The following is a 24,127-nucleotide window of genomic DNA, read 5'->3' on the forward strand; positions in this document are numbered from 1 at the left end:
CCCCCCCCCCCCGCCCCTAGTGGGCACCTGCACCTGATCTGCCCACAGACCCTGGTCCCCAAGAGGCAGAGAGGTGGCCCTTCCAGCCTCTGCCTTACCTGGCACCTTGGCGTCATTACAGATTTCTGCAAAAGGTCTAAAAGAGAAAGAAATGAGGTGGCGGTTAGAAAAATGGGGTTTCCCCTCTTCCTTCGACCTGCCCCTGAAAAGAGGCGACACCTCTCATGAGAGGAGATGCTCCAGGTCTCAGGACCCCGAGATCAAGAGTCACATGCTCTACAGACGGAGCCAGCCAGGTGCCCCACAAAATCTTTCTTTCTTGTGACAAGGACTTTTAAGATCTACTCTCTTAGCAATTTCCAAATGTGCAATCAACTATTTTTAACTATAGCCATATAGTGACTATGTGGTAATTTATTTGTAGTCTTGACTTTTTCTGATTTTTAAATTTTTTTAAATAACTTTTTTTTTTTAAGATTTTATTTATTTCACAGAGAGAGAGAGAGAGAGAGAGAGATCACAAGTAGGCAGAGAGGCAGGCAGAGAGAGGAGGAAGCAGGCTCCCCACTGAGCAGAGAGCCCGATGCGGGGCTCGATCCCAGGACCCTGAGATCATGACCTGAGCCGAAACCAAGAGTTGGATGCTGAAGCGAAATGAGCCCCCCAGGCGCCCCGAGAAGATGGGTCATCCGGAAACTAGGAAGCGGGTCCTCACCGGACCCTGAACCTGCCACCACCTTCATCTCAGACTTCCCAGCCCTGAGGACCCGTGAGAACGTGTGTCGTACTGAGTTCCAGTGAGCTGGATGGAGTGGGAGAGCCTGGTTTGCCTCCCAGCTGACCCACCAGGACTGACCCCCGCCCTTTCCTCGCTCTGGGGAGCGGTTTCCTTTCGTAAGATGAGAGTGTTAAGCTACCTGTCTCCCGGATTCTGGGCAAGGAAGAGGCATCTGTGCGTCTATCTCTGCCTCTCTTGTCCCCCCGGCTGCGACAGCTTTGGGAATCTCTCCACCCTTTCCCCCCTGAGGTCCCTGCTCTTTCTGCCCCCTCCACCCTGCCCTGAGTGGGGGGCAGGGGGGGGCACTCACTGGAGCTGATTGATGATGACCATTCGCACGTGCTCACGGGCCTTCAGGATCTTCTCCAGCCGGTGGATGTCGTACGTGTTGGGGTTCCGGAACGGGATGTCATCGGGCAGGCCCGTGACCTCCACGGCATCTGGGCTGTCCCGGATCAGTTTGTAAGGGACCAGCACAGGCCGGTTCAGGCCCAGGGCCTCGCCTACAAGACACGGTGGGTCAGCGCCAGGGGAAGATGTCCCCTGTGGGAGGCCACGTTCCCCGTGGGAGGCCACGCCCTCCGAGGACAGGGCTGGATCCCGGCGTGGTCCAGCTCCGTGGCCACCGCACTACAGAGTTTAAAAAATCAATACACACCCTTTTTAAAACTCTGCTTAGCAAAACCATAAATCTAATACCCAGCACTGACAATGAAACAGGCACTTGAGCGCGCCCACCTGGTACAACAGGTGTGTGTACCCATGGTAGAAAAACTACAAAGTCCTTCCTTATTATTTATACTTATATTAATCTATTATAAATTACTTATGAATGATAGGACGGGGTGTCTTGGGTGTGTTTTCCAAGATTCTGAAGCGCGTTCGAGGACGCAGAGGAAGTCAGGTTGGCCAACGGCTGGCGATCACACGGGCTGGCTCTGGGTGACCGGGCGGGTCACCCAGTGCCGTTCTCCCCGCCTTCATCCCTGTTCGAATTTTGATGTCACGATAACAAGTGACAGAGATGACCCCAACAACGGCCAGCAGAGTCGCTTGTCACTTTCAGGATGAAACCGCAACTCCTTGGTAGGCCGCCTGCCCCTCCCTGCGCATCGGGGCCTCCCCCAGCTGCTTACTCCAGGTCCTCTGGCCTCCTTGCTGGTCCCCAGTCACCCAGCTGTCCCCACCACCCCGCAAGCTTTTCCTGGAACGCGTGTCCTCTCCTGACATTTGAGCATCAGCTAACTCGTCCCATCCTCCCCACCCCCCAGGCCCGCGACCCTTTATCCTGCTCCTGTTTTGTCTTCTCCGTTATCACTCTCCTAAACTCTACTTAAAAATATTTTTTATTACTGTCTCCCTGCTACAGTGCAAAATGGAAATGATACTGAATTCATCACAAGTAAAGCATCTAGCACAGCTTGGCACTCAGTGACCTAAAAATCTCGACTGTAACCATACTATTATTATTATTATTATTTTAAGAATTTATTTTATTTTTAAGAATTTACTTTTTAAGTATTCTCTACACCCAACGTGGGGCTTGAGCCTGCGACCCTGGACCCAGAGTTGCACGCTCCCCCCACCCACTGAGCCAGCTGGGTGCCCAGTAACCGTATTATTAACTGCCCCATATGGGCTGTGCCCTGGCACCCTGGATGCCCTCCCCTAGCATGGCATGGCCCTAACCCACTCCGTGACCACCTCCCTGCACAGATTCAGAGCCCCAGGATGGCAGGGATCGGACCCCTTGCCCCGGAGTCCTCACAGCTAAACGTGTGTTGGGCAGGTGCGCTCACCAGCACTTGGCCGTGGGCCATGGCCTCTGCCGCACGACCCAGCCCTAGAGCAGCGGAATCGCTGACCGCCACCACTGCCCTGGGCGCCCCAGACGGGCTCTTTCCCCTTCCTCCAATGGGGGAAGTAAGGGGTCAGCTCCCACCAGTCATGGGCAGGGCAGCTGGCAGGGGCGGGGGTGGGCGGGACTGGAGGCGGCAGGGCTGGCTGTAGAGGGAGGAGGGGCCGCAGACCCGGCCCCGCAGACCCCACTCCTCGGCCCCGCAGACCCCACTCCTTGTGTACTGACCGTATTTCTCGTTGAAGAGCTCCTTCACCTGCTCGCGGAGGATCACCTTCTCCCCAAGTCTGTTGGCATCATCTTCATCTACGAGAGGAAGACAAGGGGGCCGTGAAGGTCGGCCCGGGCCAGCCCCTGGACGGGCTCTGGTGTGCCCCCCCCGTCCCCCGCCCATGGAGCTTAGTATCAGGCAGCCTTGTTTCTGGCTTCAGTCGTCTGTTTTCCAATCCATCCGTTCCCCCTGCCCAGAACGGCTTCCCCGGCGCGGCCCCCCCCACCCGTGTCCGACCCGGAGCACTCTGAGGCCAGGGAGGCAGGGGACCTGCTTGGAGGAAGGAACTCCCAGCATAGTGTGGGTGGTACACACTCACAGTGCCCACCCTCGAGTGAGACGGGAGACCTGGGGCAGGAGTCAGGGTGCCCACCCCCATCTGCAAATCTGGGCGGGCTCCCTGGAGGAGCGGGCTGTTGGAATCTTCTCTCGGAAGGCAGGCAGGGAACTTGGGATGGATGGATGGGGTGAGGTGGGGTGGGAAGAACTGGCCCAGGCCGGTCTGCTGGACCTGGCTGGAGCATGGGGGCTGGACTGAGCTGGGCTGTCGGACACCTGCCCTGATTGCTGGGGGATCCTGAGCCAGAGGCTCCTGAGCAGGGAGACAGGTGCGCTGCCGGAGCAGGGGGTCTGCACACGCTCCCCACCCAGGGCCCAGGGCAGACCTCCATGGGCACCTGCTGTTGGACCCTCGGCTCCCCTCACCCCTGTTCTGGGTCTAAAGGAGCAGCTGGGAGAGTCCTGAGACAGGGCCCAGGGGGCCAGCCGGCTGGGGGACGTGGAGGATGGGGATGGGACGCCAGGGTCCTGGGACAGAGGGGCCTGCGGGCTTGTGTCCGGGGCTGGAGATCCAGGAGGGGTGCCCTGAGCAGGCAGGGCCTCCAGCAGACATGGGTGGGGGCAGAGAGTGGAGCGGGAGCAGGCCAGGAGCCAGGGCCTGGGAGATGCGGGCCAGAGCAGACAGAATGGGTTTGTGGAGAAAAACAATTCCTGTTTTAATCCGGAAAATCTCACAGAGCTTAGTTCATTCAGAGGCCAACGCAGGCACTGCGCCTGGCAGGCCGGGCCTCCCTCCCCAGTCTGCCTGCTGTCCCTGCCGCCCCGGCCTCCCGATGCCCTTCCCTCCCCCACCACCCTGTGCCCTGTGCGGTCCCGGTCATGCCTACGCTCCAGACTCTGGAACGAGATCTGCCCTATCTCTGAGTTTCTACATGTGTCTCTTCAACCATGACCTTCCAGCCACCTGGGTGTCCCTGAGACCCTGCAGACGTCAGGCATCCCAGATAACAACACCCTTTTCCTGTGTCTCCCTCCCTGGGAATCACAGTCCCATCAGTCAGGCCAAGGCACTGAACTCAGCCCCCCTGAGAGCCCCCCTCCTCCCCACATCCCCCCAACACGGCCTTTCTAGGTAGTCTTCAGGACCTCACGGTGGCAAGAGTCAGCGTGACCCTTCTCCAGGTCCTGAGTGGACAACATGACAGACTCCTGGGCCCAAGGGCCACCCAGAGCCTGTGGGGGAGTGGGCAGATGCTGTCCATTTCCCTCCTTCCCCCCTGGCATTCCCCTGGGGGCCAGGATTCCGCACAGACCCGGCGGCACCCATGGGGCAGGGAAGGACGGCCTGGTCTAAAGTAGGGGATGGGGGGGACACTGGGTGGCCAGTGACCCACTGGCCTTGATGACTACCAGTGCAGGGCATGCGGTGGGGGGATCCTAACCCAGCTGAGAATCAGGAAGGGTTTCCCAGAGGAGCTGCTGCTGCTGGGTGTTCAGCACCTCCTATGTGCACAGCGCCAGGCCTCAGAAAGGATGCCTCTTGGCTCCTCCCTGCTCTTTGTTTTTATTCATTTTTTAATTAAAAAAAATTTTTTTTTGGTTTTTATTTAATTTGGAGGAAGGAAGTTCCATGTTTTCTTAAAGGGTACATTTTGGAGTAAAACAGGTGGGGGTAATTCTGTCGTGGGCTGGAGTAGGGGAACCCCTGCCCGGTCTGGGAGCTCAGAGGAGACCAGAGGCAGTTCCTCGAGGAGTGTGGGCAAAGGAAACCACAGGCGGAGAGAGGTCCCCGCTGTGTCCCTGCTCCAGCCCCGACGGGGAGAGCCAGGCTCCCTGCTGGCCTGGGTGGCCCAGCCAGGTGACCCTCCAGGTCGGCCATGGGCAGGTCACGAGACCCCTTTGTGACAGAGCCAGGCTCCTGCCACCATGGTCGCACAGGTTGCACACTCACCGTTGGGAGAGGCTGTGGCCAGGCCTGCTGGTCCCCAGGGACCGTCCCCAGAACTGTTGGGGGGAGCAGCTGCCCTTGCTAGCCTGGGCTGGGGCAGGACAGGCCCCCGGGAACCGTCCCCTCTGAGTCTGGTCTGCATGTGGGCAACACAAACCCAGGAAACTGTCCCCGAGAACACAGGGTAGGGCAGGGAGCACAGCCACTGTGGGGCCGTGTGGGGCCTTGGCCATAAACCCAGTCTGAAGGGCAAGCCCTATGCCCGGGAGGTCAGAGTGTTGTTTACTCTGCTATCGGACCGCTGGGGCTCAAATCCTCTGTTATTAGCTTGTGACCTTGAACGATTCTCCAAACCACTGGATTTCCTCGTGTGGAAAGGTTTGGCACCAAGCCTGTTCTGGGGGGAGCGGTCTGAGCTCCCCTGAACCCAGACCGACTATAAAGGACGCCAGTGTCTGCAGACATTTCAGAACGTTCTCCACTTGGAGATGTCACACTTAGGGACCCACGTGGAGTGTGGGTCCCCCCAGGGCACCTGTCTGAATGCCTGCAAGCATGGGGGAGGAAGGGGGTCCCCAAGGGCCTGTGACGGGTGGGGGGGTCCCCGGCTGAACAGACTGCAGGCAATCTTGGTTCTACCCCTAATGCTATGTGATGTTTGGAAAGTCACTCAACCTCTCTGGGCCTGTTCCCACATCCTTCAGCCGGGAAACCTTGGGGATCCCCTGATGTCACGTATAAAAAGCCGGAGGCCCCGTCACCAGAATCAGGTTGTTGCTGACGCTATTCGTAGATCAATGCTTCCGTTATCCTGGGGTATCAGGGAATTAAACGTCACACAGGAGACTTCCGGATAACGGATGCTGATTCTCTCCAGTCCCCCCGGTTTGTCGTACCCATTCTGGGCAGGCCACTTACTAAAATGCATCGAGTACCCCTTTCTCAGGTAGCACGTGCTGGGGTAGAGTGGGGCGGGGAGGACCAGAGGTCCCCCTCGGGATCTCCCGGGCCAGAAAGTGCTGCACCTGCCCCCGCAGAGCAGAGACCTGGACCCCCTCCACCCCTCCCCCCCCACAGGGACCCCCTTGGAGGACAGGCCCACCCTGTCAGCGTTTCTGCCCCCTCCCCCACCCCTGCTCCTTCCAGCTTATTGATCTCCGCCACTCCCTCAGCCCCAGTAGCTCTGGTCTGGCTGTTTCTAATCTGTTAGCCTGAGGATTAACTGAATTTTGCCCGGGGGAAGAACGCAACCAGGCTTATTAAATCACCGGCAAGCTGGGTCCACAATCAGAGACCAGCAGGCTCCGGGGGCCGACTGCAGGGCCCACAGTCCTCTGCCCGGGAGCAAAGTACGAGAACCCCAAACACGGGGGTCTCCCCGCCCTGGCTGGAGGTCCGCGGCTCGGACTGATGTCTGTACACGGACCGTCAGGATCGTGCGGGGCCAGGAGGAGCCCGCCTTGAGGGACAAGCTGCTCAGAGGGACACGACTCCCCCCTCCCCTCTCCCAGCGCTTCCGCGGGACCCCTCCTCTCTGCGAGGCCTGGGCTGGGCGATGCAGGCGTCACGCAGACCCTCAAGAGAACAGAGGGGGGATATCCACGGGGGTCCCCACGTTGGCGGGACAGCTGCCCCCACATGCCCCCCGCCCGGGCCCTGCAGCTTGTACACCTCCCTTTCCTGGCTCCGGACCTTCACCAGAACGGGAAGGCACGCTCAGCTTCACCTGTTCACCCCTCTCAGCCCGGCGTGCAGGTGCAGCGGGAGTTCCCTCGGTGGCTCCGAGAGGCCACGCGTCCACGGCAGTGGGGAGGGGGCCCTCGCCCCCGTGCCCGCTCTCCCAGACCCCCGAGAAACTTCTTACACGTGCCAAAGGAAATAGGGTCCAGAGCGCTAACGGCACTCGTATTAACGGGAAAACCACAAAGCGCCCCGAGTGGCCGAGGACCGCAGAGGTGCAGGGTCACCAGCTGGAACCACACGGAGCAGTGGACGCGAGCCAGGACGCTGCCACACGTCAGTGTCGCCTTATGTAAGGCCGAGCGAGGAAGGCGAGTTCAGACTTGACACACGAGGGCACACCTCTCTCATATAAGTAAAAAGAGGGGCGCCCAGGGGCTCAGTCAGTTAAGCAGCTGACTCTCGGTTTCGGCTCAGCTCGTGATCTCGGGGTCGTGAGATCGAGCCCCACGTCGGGCTCTGCGCTCAGTGTGGCGTCTGCTTGACATTCTCCCTCCCTCGCCCTCTCCTTCCGTCCCCTCCCGGCCCCTCTCTGAAATAAATAAATACATCTTCAAAAAAGAAAAAAAGGTAAAAAGCATGCAAAAGGAACAATTTCAGTTTCGGCAAATATTACACATCACAGAGCCCCTTCAGAGGTCAGCCTGTGAGCCATGAGCGAACCTTAGATACGCTGGACATTTTTCGTACACATACATACCGATGGTAAAGTTTAATTTAGAAACCGGGCACAGTAAAGAGATGAACAACGATGATGGTAAAACCGAATTATGACAACGTACGGTATTGTAATGAAAGTCACGCGAATGTGGTCTATTTCTCTCTGTGAACATCTAATTGTATTGTGGTTCCCCTTCTTGTGATGATGTAAGAGGATAAGATGCCCACTGGGGGAGGAGCCTGACCCAGGGCAGCCGAACCGAGCAAAGTGCGGATAAGGGGAGTGGCTGTGTTTGTTCCGGGGAGAGAGGAGGGACGGATGAGGGAGCGCACGGGGGTGGGGGCATGTTATCCGCCCTGTTTTTTTTTAAATTTGACACACAGAGATCACAAGTAGGCAGAGAGAGAGGGGGAAGCAGGCTCCCCGCTGAGCAGAGAGCCCGATGCGGGGCTTGATCCCAAGACCCTGAGATCATGACCTGAGCTGAAGGCAGAGGCTTAACCCACTGAGCCACCCAGGCGCCCCTCCCTGCCCTGTTTTAATTCTCCGATGGCAACGGGCTCACAGGGTTCACTGCTAGTATCGCTGACCAAGCAGACACATGAGCAGGAATAGGAACGAAAAGAATTAAAAAAAAAAAAAAAAAAGAAGGTGTGCTACCTGCACTCTGGTATGTAAAAATCACTAGTGGAGGAACTCAAGACATCTAAACAGAAAGCCTGTGGTTTAGTTAAGCATATGGTATCCATCAGGGTTGAATTCTTAGTGTTGACAAAGGTACGCGGTTCTGCCGACCCTGGGTGGGTCAAAGGGTCTATCTGCGGAGTCTAGGCTATCTTTGCAACTCTTTGGCGATTAAAAATGATCTCAAAATAAAAAACTTAAGCGAACCATCGTCACACGCAGGGATGACCGATGGTAGAGTGGGTCCTGGACCCGGGATCAGGACTGATCTGGTCAGTGCTCGAGGTCCAGTGGGGATGGGGACAAGGGAGGGAAGAAGGCAAGCCTTCTTCCCTAGAGTCTCCTCGGACAGGGCTCTGCGCCCACATCCATCCATCTCCCTTCCCTGGTTGGGTGCTCCCTGCCCCTCCCTGGAGCCCAGCTTTGTGACCTCTAGCTGTACCGAAGGTCTAGAACAGAGGGCTCTCTGGCTGGAGCCTCCCCTGATGGGGCTGGAAATTTGCCCTTCACGCCTCACGACAAGCCTGACCTCCAGCACATGGTCCCATTTTACAGATAAGGATACTGAGGCTCAGAGGAGTCAAGGTGCTCACCCAACATCACAAAGGCCACAAGGTCTGTGATCGGCAGCACTAACACTAAAACCCAGTCTCTCTGACCCCTGGGTACTGCTTTCCCCTTGGAGAGCGGCCCAGCACCTTCTCAGGGTCCTTCGTACCAACCTGCCGGCCAGGCTTGGCAAGCACCAGGTCTTCTTGTGGGGGTTCATCTGGGATCCTGGCGCCAGCCATGCACATGGCCCTTCCCAGGGGAAATCACCTCCTTCTCCCTCCTCTCCTGTTCCTTCCTCCCAGGCCCCAGCTATGCGCGCCAGACATCACTGACGTCACTGACCCAAGGCTGGGCAGGCCCTGGGCTGACCTGGGGCCGGGACCAGCCAGGTACACCGTGCCCTGAGTACCAGGAGCAGGACCACAGCGCCCCTCCTGGGCGAGACAGACAGATCTGGCCCCTGAGCTGCAGAAGCCAGGACACAGGGAACGCATTTCTGCAGCATCACCTGGGGTGCGGGGGCTGATTCCCAGGATGCGACCAGTGTTTGTACAACAGCAGCTCAGGCTGCCCGCCAAACACGGGAGGACGGTCGCTCCCTGTCGCACGCACGCTGAAACGTGTCAGCTCTCACCCGTGTGTCCAAGAGATTAAAGCCCTAGTGCCTGCGACCATGCCCAACGCCAAGCGACAGAGAGAAATCAAGGTCTCGCGTGCGGCTGGGCACTATTCTCACAGCTCCACCTGGATCCATCCCCTTAATCCTTCCAACAACCCTCTGTGGCTGGCCCTGGGACTACCTCTGCTTTACAGACAGGGAAACTGAGGCACGGAGCGATAAGCTGCCTGGCCCGGTGACACAGCGAGTAAGTGGGGCCCGGGACTGGCCCCCGACTTCCAACCAGCTGGCATGAAGACAGAGTGTCCCAAACCCAGGCTTGTGGCCGTGCTGACCGCTGATCAGGACCTTGTTTCCACGCAAGGGGGAAGGAAGGAAGAGCATCCGTCTCTCCGTCTCTGCACCCCCAACCCCCAACCCACATTTCCCCCGGCCTCTCGGAACGCCTTTGATTCTGCACGTCCCCAAGCGGCCTCTCCGCGGCTCCCTCAAACCCGTCCCTCTTCTCTGGGCTTCCTTCCCTGGGGTCCCCCTCCTCGTTGCCCAGGAGAGACATCTCGGCGGCTTCCAACCTCGGAGCAGGCGGAGTCATGGCCCCCCCAAGCTGTCCCCGTCCCAGTCCCTGGAAGCCTGGGACTACGTTTCTTTACACGACAGAAGACACTGGCTGGTTCAGGTAAAGGTCTCGAGATGCGGAGGTCATGCTGAATTATCCAAGTGGGCCCTAACTGTGATCATGAGTCCTTCCAAGGAGGCAAGAAGGTCAAAGGCAGGAGGAGTTGGGCCAACAGAAGCAGAGGTCAGCGTGAGAGCTTTGGAGCTGGAGGAGGGGGTTTCTGGAAGGTGGGAAAGACCAGAGCCTCCAGAGGGACCTGCCCATCCACTCATCTCGGATTCCTTACCTCTGCAACTCATGGGGAAAAATACCCATGTTGCTTCAAGCCACCATGTTGGGGTGATCTAGCCCAGCAGCCCCAACCCGTGCCAACCCCATGTATCCCCGTCATCCACCAATGCAGGCGGTCACCACGATGGGCCACTTTCCCAGAGAAACCTCTGGCAAGCCCAGCCCATGGCGAGTTGGGCCTCAGAACTGCTCCTCTCATGACGGGAGAACTCCCCACTTGGCCTCCCCAAGACTATTCTCGGCTCTGCAAGTCACATCGATCGTTCTCAAGAGTCTAGGGGACCCCGTCCTTCCTTTGCTTGAAGCCTGCTGAGGACTCTGGTGTTGTTGTCCATGGGGCAAACCCCTCCTCCCTCCCCTGGCAACCGAGACCCTCTGCTGGGGCCACTCTTCCTGTTTCCCACCCCAGAGACGGCACACTGGGAACTCGGGGCTCCCCTACATCACAGAGCGTGCAGGGGGACCTTTATCTCCTCCCCCACCTTGTGTGGCATCTGTAATCCTGTGGGGGGGGCGGGGGGCTGGGTCCTGCTGAGGAGCCACCACTGCTCAATCCCAGGACCCTGAGATCATGAGCCGAGCCAAAATCGAGTCGGATGCTTAACTGACTGCGCCTGCCCAGGGCGCCCCAAAAGTCAACGTTCTCATCCAGCCTCCCACAGTCTGCCTCCTCTCCCCATTTCCACCTCATCTCCTACGACTTCCCCCACCTGCTTCCTCCGACACCCTGGCAGGTGACCCCAGGGCCTTTGCAGTCGCTCTCTCTGCCTGCACTACCCTTCCCTGGCCACCCTCCGGCTCACAACCCCCGCCTTTGAGTACTCCCCAGACGCCCTCCCTGAGGGCCCACCACCTAGTTCATGTTGCAACCCTCTGAAAATAACCGCAACTTCCCCCCATCTGCTTCCCTGCCTCCCCCGAGCGCACATCTGACACACTTTAACACTTGGTGCGTGATTCCCCGCAGCTACACCAGAATGGTGTCTCCGTGAGGCAGGATTTTCTTTTTTTTTAAAAACTCGTGTTGAGCAAAAGCCCCGCACCCAGCCCAGAGAAGTGCCTAGCACCTGAGCTCCCAAAGAGGAACGTCCTGCTCTCTGTGCCTGCGGCGGGCTTCAGGATAGGGCTGCCTGTCCCCTACTCCCACCTCCTACCGTGAGGCCTCTTTTGTCCCCAGAGCTGTCTTTAGCAGGCCGGGAAGACGGAGCCCCCCCCCCCCCCCCCGGTCAACCACGCGCGCTGAGCCCCCCCACACCTGTGGCCCAGAGACGCGTTTATCGGTCACGGAGAACTTCTGATCTGCATACCGGGCCCGGGGACCCTCGGAGCCCATCTCAGTCCAGCCCCAATAAAGGCACTGGTTGTTCCTGTGAGCTTGGGTGGTCCCAGCTTGGGAACCAGTTTCAGCGTGGTTTTCTGGAATGTTGCAGAAGAGTCTGAAGCCTCCCCCCCAGCCCCCTGCCTTCTGGGGAGCCCTCAGCCTAAGGAGCTCTAGGAACCACGGGGTCCCCCTTCCCAACTGGCAGGGCTCCGGGAGGACAGGGCCTGGGGACCACTAGCTCAGTCAGGGGCGCGATGGGACTTCGGGGACCCAGCAAGGTCCTCACGGGCCAGGAAAGGGTAGGGGCCTCCCGACCCGACAGCGTTCCGCCCTCCCCTGCGCCACCGGGCCTGGAAGAAAGGAGGCAGCAGGCCAAGAGCGCGGGGGCCTGGCAGCCCCGCCAGGCGTCTGCCCACAAAGGCCTCCGGGCCCCGCCCTGCAGATGCCAGCTCTCCCCGGGAAGGCAGCGGGGAGGCTGTTCCTGGAGCCTAATTAACAAAGAAAAGCAGAGATAATTAAGTGGAGAAACATGTGGCTGGCGCTGGGACCGGGATATCTTTAGAAACGCAAGAAAGGACGGCTTTATTTTGAGCTCTCAAGAGTGGGACAGCATCGGAAGCAGGGAGAGGGGGTGTGGGGGCCCCAGGGAAGGGGCGGTGGAGCCAGAGGAGCAGGTGTGTGTGTGTGTGCACATGTGCGTGTGTGTGTGCATGTGTGTGAGTGTGCGTGTGTATGTGAGTGTGCGTGTGTGTCCACCCCGAGGAGGAAATGACCCTCAGGGGCTAAAGGGAGGAGGCAGGGGACTGCGGAGGGGTCTGGAGACCGGGGGTCACTTATCCACCGTCATGCAGCTCAGAAGTGGTGGCACCAGTTCCTGAGGGGGCCGGAGGGGGCTCTGCACTGCCCCCCGCTTTGTCCCCGTCCCCCTCCAACCTGTGCTGAGAGCAGCCCCATGCTGGCCCCCTTTTCCAGGAAGCCCACGCGGCATAGCGGCTGCTGAGTGGCAGGAAGCCCCCCTTCCCCACCCGCGAACAGGACCCCAGCCCTCTGCGTGAGAGGCCCTGGGCCCACCCCGCCGCCGCGCTTCTCGGGCCGAGCTGGGAGCGTGTCGTAGGTCAAGCGGGCTGACCCCTTTCCCTCAGCGGAACGCGACCGAACACCGCTGCTCCTTCTAAGGGCAGAGTTTAGGGAGCAGACGGTGTGGGGACTTCCGAGGTAGAGCAAGGACCCCCTACCCCCAGCCCTTGGAAACTTCAGCCCTGCCCTGGAGGGGTGCTGGGCTCCGGCCGCGGGGGACGTCAGCGGAAGAGCTTGCCAAGGCCGGGTCTGCAGGGTCTAGTCCACGCTGCAAAGCCAGGCCTTCCAGGCCCTCCACGCTCCGCCTGGCCGGCCTCTCCGCCTCACGCCGCCTCCCGCGCGCCCCCGGCCCCGGGCCACCCGCTCCTCCCCGCCCTGCCCTGGCTGTCCCCGTGGGACCTTCCCGCTTTACAAGGAGGGAAACTGAGGCCCAGGCAGGCGAACCTGACTTCCTGGAGTCACACAGGAAGTCGGCAGCTCTGCTCTGTCTCCGGGACCCGGAGCCCCTGCTCTGGGGTTGGGGGGGAGTGGGGAGGAGGGGGAGCTGCTGCTTGGTTTCTGGCTGAGGGACCCCTGGAGCCGGCAGGGAGGGCCGCGCCGCTGGGGGGGCGGGGACCGGAGCAGAGGACATGGGCCTGGGTCCCCGGGACCCTGCGTTTGCCCAGGAGGATGCTGGGGTTGGGCGGCTGGGTCTGTCCCTCGCTCATGGTTCCCGAACACCAGAGCTGGGAGGCCCTGGGAAGTGATGGGGTGGGTGACCACCTTGCCTCTGAGCCCTTCCAGGGCTCCCTCTCACCAGGCAGGAGACAGTGAAGCCAAAGGCGGCTCCTGCTGGGACGTGGCGGCTCCAATCTCCACTCAAATGCCCCCAGTGACGGGGAGTTCACTACCCAACAAGGCGCCACCGCCCCCACCCCCGTTTTTGCCACTGCAATTCGAGAATAGTTCTAAAATGTTATCTTCTTGATCCCTCTTGTGTCTCCCAGAAGGGCCCGGCTCTCAGCTCTTCTTACCAGCAAGTTCTTCCACTTTCTCCCCCCACCCCACCCTGTTCCTTCACAGGCTCTTCTGCAAGGTCCCCTAGTGGTCAGTGTGCCCCCTGGCCCATCTCCGCGGGCGACTCACTGGCCCGAGTGGTGGCAGCAACTGCCACCTCCGCGTGGACCGTGCCCAGCCCCGTCGCCGCCTTGCGCTAAAACACCGACCGGGTCCCACCAAGTGCGACAGGCCCCTGGATGTCTCCCGGGGCTGGAGACCCAGCCTCGGGCCTGGGTACCACCATGGCTCTTCCAGAAATTTCCGCCCAGCCTGCCTCCCACACTTCGGACACCTCTAGATCCTAGCACCACCCACCTCTGGGCCCTGCCACCGCCCGCCTGGGGTCAGCCTCCTCAGCCCTCCCCTGGCTTCACCAGCCCAGTTTGCTTTTCCTATCCACCCCTGGGGGGCGGCAGCCTGGTTACCATGGTAACCGCAAGACAATGTGAGGCAGATCCTATCATTTCGTTGACTCAGAAAGCAAGCCTCCAGTGCCACCAGAGAGAGCCTGAATCACCAGTGAAGTTTCTGGTCCAGGCCTTTCCTAATTCTTGCCTCACTCTTTGGCCCCCCCTGCCCCCGCACCGCCCAGTATTTCCTGCTGAGGCTCCACAAGAGCCCAGACCTGGGTATGACTTGGGCCCCGGGTTAACCCAGGCTGCCACCTGCAGCCTTGGTGTGCTCAGCTGTGAAATGGGCACGACCACAGCATCGACCCGACAGGCTTGAGAAGGGCTCCTTGCGGCCGTGTGAGAGGCCTTGCCCGGCCTCCTGGCGGGAAGCTAGGTCTCCAAGGGGAGAAGGGCTGGTCTTTGCCGAAGGTGACACTGAGCTCATGACCTGGGGCTCAGGGACACCCACCCCGCTCCCATCACATTTCCTGGGGAGCAACGCATAGGCAGACGCACCTTCCAAGCCCCCGGCCCTCCGTGCCTCGACGGCCACGTCTGAACCTCTTGGTCACCCACAGTGGCAGCCCCTCCATGGCAGCCCACGTCAGGATGGACGGGACTGTCCCCTCCCATCTTTCTAGCCATTGCCTCTAGGACCTGACTCCACCAGTCTCTCATCGGCGCTGGGACCCACAGCGCCGCCCCATCACTTTCCTGTCTCCCTAGGAGGAGTCAGCAGGGGCTCGGGCACCAGCTCTCAGCTCCCCTCTTCCACCCACCCTGTTTCTCGGGAGGAGGGGGGCGGCGGTGTCCCTCCTTTTGCCCCTCCCCACTCCCCCATCACTCATTTCTCTAGAATCGGGCTGTGGCTCTTCTTACCTCTAAAACCCACTCCTATCCCACTGCAGCCGGCAGACCAGATCTCTCTCCTGCCCCTGGTGCGATCTATTTCTCTGCTCTCCGTCCCTCCTGAGCCGGCCGCATCACCCAGGTCCCCTCCCTGGAATGGCTGCTAACCCAGCTGCCCACGACCTCTGGGGGTTGCTCAACCCCATGGGCCGGTCTCAAGTCTCCCGTATGTGACCTCACACACAGCATCTGGCTCAGGCACTTGGCTTCGGGCCGCCTGTCTCTCCTCATCTCTCCGACACCTGAATGTGGGAGGGCCCAGGGCTCACCCTTGGGCCCCTCCAAACCGTCCACACTCATTCCCATGGTGATCCAGCTTCACGACCAAAACACACTGCCTGTGGAATCGTCCCCACCCGCATGTCTCCAGCAGGATGCTCTCTCTGATTTTCAGATCTGCCTGTCCAACCTAGCCACTTAGGTGTCTCATGTGCCTGACAGACCCTGACCCCTCTCGCCCTCCAGCTGCTCAGGACAAAATCTTTGGCTCATACCCCACGCTTAACTGCATCAGCAATCCTGCTAGCCTTACTTCCAAAGTATGTCCAGGGCCTCAGGGCCTTTGCACTGACTTCCTCCCTAGACACTTCCGCTAGGATTTCTACATGGCTCAGACCCTCATTTCTTCCAGGTCTTAACTCCTGCTGGCCTATCTAAAACTGTCCTTTTGACAATCCTACCTGTGTTGTATGTCCCCATGGCATTCGTCACTATCAAATATGGTGCTCCTTTTCCTTATTTATCTTCCCCATTAAAAAATAAGCTCCACCAAGGGAGAGACTTTTTTTGGTCTATTTTGTATTTCTAGATTCTGCTTGCTACAAGGCAGGCCATATATACATATATTTAATATACATATGTATTTTATATATATACAAATATGTATTTTTATATATATATTTAAAGTTTGAGAGAGAGAGCGCGCGCGCACACAAGCAGGGGACAGGAGCAGGAGAGGGAGAAGCAGACTCCCTGCTGAGCAGGGAGCTCGCTGCGGACGGCAAGATCATGACCTGAAAAGAAGGCAGACGCGCACCCTTATATATAATTTTTTTAAAGTAATATCTACATCCGACGTGGGGCTCGAACTCACAACCCCGAGACCAAGGGCCGCACGCTCTTCTGACAATATATTTTTGTTGTACGTATACAAAAACCCAAAGGATTAATTGTGAACCTGAAGGGTGAGAGGCAGGGCCCCTGTTATGGATGCTGGCAGCCAGGCGGGGGCAGCAAAGAGCCACCCAGCTCAGCTGAAAGCTCGGGGAGGCGCCCGCACAAGCTGTGTGACCTTTAGCAGGTTTCTTAACCTCTCTGAAACTCGCCTTCTTCCTGTAAGATTGGTTACTGGGGGAGACCCCGTGTGCTGCTACGGGAAGGCTTTGTGACTGGCCGGATCATGCGCACGATGTAGAGGTCAGGTGTCCACAGTCTGAGGAGCTGTGCGATGTCCCCGGCTGGGGGACGGCACAGCAGCTATGACGCAGCCCGACCAGGGAATGTCATCAGGTGCTTTAAAAAACATCAGAAAGTGGTTATGTTTCCAGCGCGTGTGTACGTAAATTTACAGAAAGAACAACAGCGAGATGTAAAGTTAATAAGCTTGGGAAAAATCCAGAAGAAATGTATCATCCTAAAAACAAACAGCCATCTGGGCACTTAGATTTCTGTATGGTCCAAACTTCCACCATGGACACATACTCTGCATATCCCTTCAGGTTTTTATGACCTCCTAGAATGTTCTGTGGTTGTTCCTACACCAGCCCCCTGGGCGGAGGGCCTCTCCTTCCTGGGTCATCGCTGCTGCTTCCCAGCATTACCCCAAAGAGCCTCTGCTGCTGTGCTGGTGTCCACGGCCGGGGGCCCCTCTGGGTCTGGCTCCAGGGTCACCCAGATCCCCTCCACAGCGAACACGCCCTCTGTGCTCTGTGGGGAATGGTGGCCTGTGGCTCCTGGTGCACATCTGTGCCTGGGAGCTCGATGCCGGGGGCTTTGCGGGACTCTGAGCGACAACTAGTGCTGTCTCCAGGCACCTGCCTCCCAGCCCCGCTGGCCCGGCCTCCCTGCTTTAACGCAGTTCAAGCCCACTGAGGCAGCCAGGAGCTCCAACAGTGTGGACCTCTCCTGTTCTCACTCGCGACGGCTCCTGAGCTCACGCCTGGGTCACCCGGGCCCACTGAAGGGCAGGACTGGAGTTCACGCTGGTATGAGCAGAGGGCCCGGCCCCACCTGCCCTCTGCAGCCCCAGGTCTCTCCACCAGGCCCCTCCAGCCAGCATGCCGACCCCCTAGGGATCTGTCAAGCCGCTGGCCCTCGGCTCCCCCCACCACCAGAGGCCCCAAATCTCACCCACTGTCCTCTGAGACTCAGTCCAAGTCCATCATTAGCCAGGCGTTTTGGCCAATACTCAGGAGAGGGGCTACCAGACACTGGGGGGGAACTGAGGCCCGGAAGGCAGATGTGATGTACCCAGTTGGGATAACACTAAAGGCCTCTGGTATCGTCTCTTTTGCCCCAGAACAAAGCTGGCTCAGAAACGGCCATACCCTTGCCCCACTCTGGCCCAGCCCACGACTCTAGGAAGCATCATGAATGCCCCAGGTCTAACGACCCATTTATCTTCAAAGCGTCATTTTCTTTAGAATTCACTTGTCTCGGAAGGTTCTTGTTAGGAAAGGCTTCTACGGGAACCTTTGCTAAATCACCTAGAAAATCTCAGAGCTAACCTTAACAGGCCTCCCCTTCCAGGAAAGCCTCCCCTTCCCAAGCCCCACAGCCCCGCACCTCTGCATCGCACCCCTAATCTGCCCCCTCCAACCCTGTCCCACCCATGGTCCAGGCCCTTCCCCAGTCACTGGTCTGCTCGCACTCAAACTTTCTGTAGTAGGAAGTTGCTACACGGGTGGGCTTCCTAGAAGGTTCCAGGCCCTGGGGGATCTCAACAGGGAGAAGCAAGGGGCATCTCTCCAACCTTCTGCATGGACAACTGTCCATGATGTCTTGTAGGCACCAACATGGACACATGACAGTCAAGACTTGGTGGCCCCGTGACCCTAACTCCTTGGCACTGTGAAGCCTTCATAAACCTGGACACTAGCCCAGGGAAAAGGGGAGGAAAACGGACTCAGATTCTCCTGCTATGCAATGCGGCCTTTCTGTAGAAATCTGGTTTAATTTTACATGTCTTGCACTTCTGAGTTTCCGGTTCCATATTTCTGGAAGAGGACGGAAGGAATAGGAAAGTGTCTTGACGGCCCCGCTGTGCCCAGGAAAAGGCCTGTGTCTTTGCCATGACACGCCACACCCTCCTGGCCACGCTGGTTTCAACGCTGCTCCTGCCCCAGCCACGGCCCCCGATGTCCCCTGTGTGCCTTCACTTGGGCTGGGCCCTGCGTCTGGACCACACACTGTTCTCCTCGTGTCCGAGGCCCGGCTCAATGCCACCTCCTCCAGGAAGCCTTCCTAAACCCCAGGAACAACCGTTGCCACCGCCCCCCCGGGCTGAGCACTTCCCGTCACTGCCAGCCCGCACCGAATGATGCACCAACGTCTCACTCAAGCGTCAGGATGAGGCCCCCAGGACAGCGGGGGGAAAACAGTCCTCCACAGCCCGCCGGTCACTTCCCACCACTTACCCAATTCCGATCACCTACGGAGGCAGGTACGCCTTTCCCCATCACAGAGAGGAGCAAGCAGAGGCTTGCGGATGTGAAATAAGGCGCCCAGAGTCACATGGGTAGTAAGGGGGGTGGGGCAGGAATTTGAACCCAGGTCTGAGCACCAGGCTGGGCTTTCCTACAGTCTACGTGGTCCACGTGCTGCCACCGACCCACAACCCATGCCTGCCATCCATATGCCCTTGGGCACCCGTGTCCGGTTCAGCCCACCTTCCTCCAGACTACGGCACCTGCCGACGTCCCACCTCCCCCAGACACCTGAGCTCCCTCTCTGGTTCACCTGGGGACCCCAGGAGCTGGCCTGTGTCAGGCTTCGGCGACTGTCTGCTGGAGGGCTTGGGGACAGGCTGTGACCTCTAGTGAGCTCTCGGAGGCCCCCGCGAGCCTGGACACCTTCCCCGCGCAGCGTGACATGTGGCATGAGTAAGATGTCCCGGCCCTACCCAGGGGCCACCCAGCCTGGGATGCCAATGCCTGGAAAGGCGCCAGCAGGTCCATCCCTGAGGGCTGGGCCAAGGGCTACTTTCCCATCTCCTCTTCCAGGCAGCCTGCCACCCTCGTCCACACCACATGGGCAGAAAAAGCATTTCCCAAGGCTCTCTCTGTGCACGGAGGAGCACAGGCCGAATGGTCTGGAGACGTCAGGAAGCTCCTCTAACTGCCAGTGGGCCACCGGGCTCCCTGGGCTGGAGGGGCTTGTCAGCGGGATGGCCCAGCCCTGTGGTCTGTGGGAAGGTCACCAGCGTAACTTCTGCCCCACAAAGCCTGACTTTACTCAACGGCTGCTGAGTTACGGACCACCACATCATGGGGCCTGCCTGCCTGGAGCCAGGCTTGGGACCCAACGGTCCCTTCACCAGAGGTGGGCATCTGGGCGAGTCACTGATGTTCCCTTGGCCTCCATTTCCTCCTCCGTATAAAGGTCACAGGGCAAAGCCTTGTAGCCCAGGTCAGGTGTCAGAACTGAATTCCTTTCCTGCTCGGCAAGCTCATTAATGATTGTGTCTGCCCTCCGCCCCAGGGTCCCTACACGCTCAGGCCCCCACAAGGACCCTGCCTTCTGGAAGGAGGGGCTGGGAGCACACAGACGCTCACTGCGTTTCTGCTCTCCCTCTGCAGGGATGGGGCCTGGGCCTGGGCAAGGCTGCAAGGCTTCCCGTCTCTCCATGCACAGGCTCTGGGGTCAAGAACTCAGCATAGGCAGCGTCAGCCCTGGAGACCTCGGGCAGCCCAGAGGGCTCCCGAGGCAGTCATGTTGCCCCCGCAGGGACAGGGACAGTCTCTGCTCATTCAGTGTTTTCTGGTCTTTTTTTTGGTAATCTCCATGTCCAATATGGGGTTTGAACTCACAATCCCAAGATCAAGGGTCACGTGCTCTACCGACGGAGCCGGCCAGTCGCCCCTCTCCTTCAGGCCTTGGGAGGGCCAGGACACAGCCCACGGAGGAAACGGAGGCGGCAGGGGCCTTGCAAGGCGGTCAGGAGAGACAGCTTGCCATCTGAGGCTGAGGAAGCACGCGCCCAAGTCTGGGGGTCCTTATGCAGAAACCTCTCCCTCTGCGATTACGAACCACCCAGCACCAAGCTCACCCACACACTGAGGTCAACCAGGTCCCTTCATCAGGAGCAGAGGGCACGGACCTGGCCCAGCCCCTCCCTCCTGAACCCTGGCCAGGTGAACACGTGAGTCACCGTGCCCCGCCGTCCCCCTTTTCTCGGCCCGAGGTTCCGCTGTGGCCTTCCTCCTCCCACCTGGGGCCGGTGCCCAGAGGAGGTGGGAGAAGAGAAGGGCAGGACCTGGCGTCCCACAGTAAGCCGGGGCTCCGGCCTCTGGCCCCCAGCACGGCGGCCGGCCTCCCACGCCAAGCGGCCCCCCCACAGCCAGTGCCTCTTACCAGGCTTTGGGATGAGTCCTTGAAAAGGCCTGGAAGAGAAACGGAGATGGGAGTATCAGGGAGGAACCGGGGAGCTCTGCAGAAAGGTCTGGGGCCCACACCACACGGGCTGTCTCAGGACGGCATTGTGACAAGCTGCCCGGGGACTCGTTGCTCAGCCGGGTACAGCGACAACGTGGCAGTGTGCTGTGCGGGAGGGGGACCGGGGCCTCCTGCTGGCTCCAGGACCCCAGGCAAATCACCTGTCTCCCTGTCCTCCCCTCTAAAGTGGGCTGACGGCCTCTCCCAGGGGCTGGAAGGGCAGTGAGCGGGAGCTGTAGGCAGGTCGGGTAGGAGGTGACGGGAAGGCCACCGCTCTGCTGTGGGGGCTGACGTGGGGTTCCCTGCACCCTGGCTGGCCTGCAGTCACCCTTCTGCACCCCCTCCCCCAACCCGGGACCCAGGATGGCACCGGAGAGCGAACAAGGCAGGACCAAACCACATGAGAGGCTCAGGGCCCCGCTCATAATGGTCTGGCCTCTTCACCCTTCCCCTGGGTACCTGGTGACCGTGAACTTGATCTTGTCAGCCACGGCGAGGATCCTCTCCAGGTTCTGGGAGCCAAAGGTGCAGGGCTTTCGAAACGGGATTCCCGGGGGGAGCCCCTCGATGATCACCGAGCCAGGGTTACTCTTGATCCGTTTGTAGGGGACCTGGACGGGGTACTTGATGCCCAGGGCTTCTCCTGTGGAAGAGGGACGGAGTGTGTGTCATCAGGAGCCAGAGCAGGGCTGGTGTGTGGACGTGGGGGTGCAAACGTGATGGGAAGGGGTGCGTGTGGGGTTGGGGGGGTAAGCGGCTTAGGACAGTTCCTTGGTCTCTCCGGGTGGAGGATGGGACCTGTGGGCGTGGCTGGCCCTTCCCTACAACGCCTGACCCTCCGTCAGCACCCCGGGGACCTGCCCCGCCTGAGGACAGACTGTGTTCGGGGTCCCTCCTGGTCAGAGGGAAGGGACTCCCTGCCATCCGTCCAAGGGGCTCACTGAGAGCGTCATCCCCCGCGTTGGCAGGGGGGATGACGTGTCTTCTTTATGAGGACATGATGCAGAAATCTCCACCTGTCTCAGCGTGAGGAGCTGAGCCTTCTCTGGGCAAGAAACTGGTTTTTATCTCAAGGACACCGGGACTGGTAACACCGGACTCATTTCCCTTTTTGCTCTGGCTCCCAGGAAACTCAGAGCCTCATCTGTCATCTGTATCCACCACATACAGAATCTCGGTGGTTTCCTAGGACCCCTGACTTCTGGCCATCATTCCAGCCTGGTTTTTTTTTTTTTCATTGAGATATAATTTCAATACCATAAAGCTGACCATTTTAAAGTGTATGATCCAGGCGGTTCCAGAGCACACACGAGGTTGTTCAAGTCTCACCACTAGCTAGTTCCAGGACACATTCATCACTCCGGGGAGAAACCCTGCGGCCATCAGCGGTCTCTCCCCGAGCCCTGGCAACTGTTCCTACTCCATCTTGATGGATTTGCAGCCCGTTTTTAATTCTTTATCCTGACTGTGCTGCTGACGAGGTCATATGCGATGGCTAAGAGATCCTTTTTGAGATGAAAAATAATTGGACATACAGGAAATTTTATACCCGTGATCCATCAACGGGAGCACCGCTGTCTCCACTTCTTACCTCTCTGCTGGCCCTTGCTACAATGACGGATGGCCTCCGTGTGGCCAAATCCAGTAGACACCCGCCCTTCTCTCGACATAGTTCGGCACAGATGACCACGCTCCCCTCCCTGAAACCCTCTCCTTGATGTCCATGGCCCCATACTTTCCAGATTTCCACTCTTTCCGGTCACTCTGCTCCGCCTGGACCTGACCTCTAAACACCAGGGCTCCTTGGCCTTGGTCCTCTTTTTGACTCCTCTGCCCCCCTGGCCTAAACAGTAGACTGGATCCCCACTTGCCTATGGGTCTTTGCAAGACATCCAAGATGGCACCCATCCTCTCCCCATCAACCTTCCCCCCCTTGGTGAGGGCACTGCCCCTTCTCTCTAGCTGACCGTTTGGGTGTCCACCTGTCAGGCCCATGCTCCATCCCTGCCTCTGTCCCTTGTCACAGCGATAGGTCGCGATCACCCAGTGAGCATGTGGTGTTTCCTTGCCACAGGGATTGGATGAGGAATGGACATGTGACTCAGTGGGGGCCAATGAGAAACAAGGGAGGGGCTCAAGGAATTCTAGGGAAAAAAAAAACCCTACTCTCTGGAGAAAGCCTGTGAGACAGCCAGCCCTCTCCTTCCTTCCTCAGGGTGTAGGTGGGATAGCACAACCTGCTGTGGCCATTTTGCCACCAAGAGGGAAGCCAGCCTGAGACTGATGTCCACCTGGTGGAAAGACACCAAGGAGATCTCGGAACTGCTGGATCAAGCTGATCCTGAAGGCGGATCTACTGCTGGAATTTCCAGGCTGTGAGCTCTGGCCGATGATACTGCTCAGAGACAGCTGCACCAACATTCCTCCCAACCCACAGGCTCCTTTTAGTGTCATCGACACTCCCCATGGAGAACTGGACCTATGTCCCCTCCTCTTGACCCTAGGCAGGACTTTGTAGTCACCTCCACCAACAGAGGACCATGGAGGCTCTCAAAGGTGACGGCTCCCACCTGGCTGGCAAATCCAGCCACCTTGGAGTTGCTGGGCTGGGGATGGGGAGTCCACATGGGGAGACGGCATGGAAACAGGGACAGAGGCCTGAGCAGCCCTGCTCTTCCCGTGCCAGCTCTTTCCCTGGTCCAGCGATCCCACGTGAGCGAGGAGCTGTCAAGGTGACCCCAGCTTCAGCCACCTTCCGACTACAACCCTAGGACAGACTCTGAAAGACAGCCACCCCGAACCGCTCCCAGAGACTCCTGACTCACGGACACCACAAGGAAGAATAATGGCCACTGTTCTTTAGGTGGCTGGGTTTGGCCTGGTCTGGTCTATGGTCCTAGGAGCTGAGCCAGGAGCCAACCAACACCCTTGGCTGGGGCAGCTGGAGTGTTTGTTTTTGTTACTTGAGGCCGTAAAGCACCTGAACCACACGAGCCTGTTTTCTTCAAGTCAGACTCAATGGGAGGCCTCGGCCCCCTTCACCGTCCTGCTCCCCACCAGCTGGGCACCTCCAAGTCGACCTCCGTAGCTTGCCTCCATTCCATCCACCATCCTCCGGCAGCCCTGCTGGGGCCCGGCCAGCCTGTCGTCACTCCGGCTCCAAGCCAGTCGCCCAGCCCTGCCCTCTTGCCCCTGTTCACCTTTCTCATGGGCAGCCAGGAAGACACTTAAAACTAGAGTGCCTTCCGTCGCTTGAGTCCTCCCAACAAAACACAAAAGCGAGACCAAGGTTCCTTTGAAGGGCCTAGGGGACGGGGTCTGTGTCCTGGCCGCCTCTACAGGGCCCTGCCCCTCCAGCCCCATGTCCCCACTTCAGCCTCCGGTCCCTTCCTAGGACAAGCCCCAGGGCCTTTGCACATGCTATTACCGTAGCAGGCCTGC

The 24,127-nt window shown here is 59.1% G+C and overlaps 1 protein-coding gene across 4 annotated transcripts in view; it reads right to left on the minus strand.

Moving 5' to 3' along the window:
• The window catches only part of LOC111146112 (GTF2I repeat domain containing 1), a 96,486-nt gene that overhangs the window by 3,436 nt on the left and 68,923 nt on the right, over window positions 1–24,127 (minus strand). For all 4 annotated transcript variants that reach the window (XM_022501507.1, XM_022501509.1, XM_022501508.1 and 1 more), the window contains 5 exons: window positions 21,146–21,329; window positions 20,606–20,634; window positions 2,865–2,942; window positions 1,089–1,281; window positions 99–136 (listed from right to left, as the gene is read on the minus strand). In XM_022501507.1, coding sequence (XP_022357215.1) covers window positions 99–136; window positions 1,089–1,281; window positions 2,865–2,942; window positions 20,606–20,634; window positions 21,146–21,329 — 522 coding nt within the window. The remainder of the gene's footprint in view (window positions 1–98; window positions 137–1,088; window positions 1,282–2,864; window positions 2,943–20,605; window positions 20,635–21,145; window positions 21,330–24,127) is intronic.

Source organism: Enhydra lutris, unplaced genomic scaffold (assembly GCF_002288905.1).
Source record: "Enhydra lutris kenyoni isolate GAN:26980312 unplaced genomic scaffold, ASM228890v2 scaffoldscaffold13, whole genome shotgun sequence".
NCBI lineage: Eukaryota > Metazoa > Chordata > Mammalia > Carnivora > Mustelidae > Enhydra > Enhydra lutris.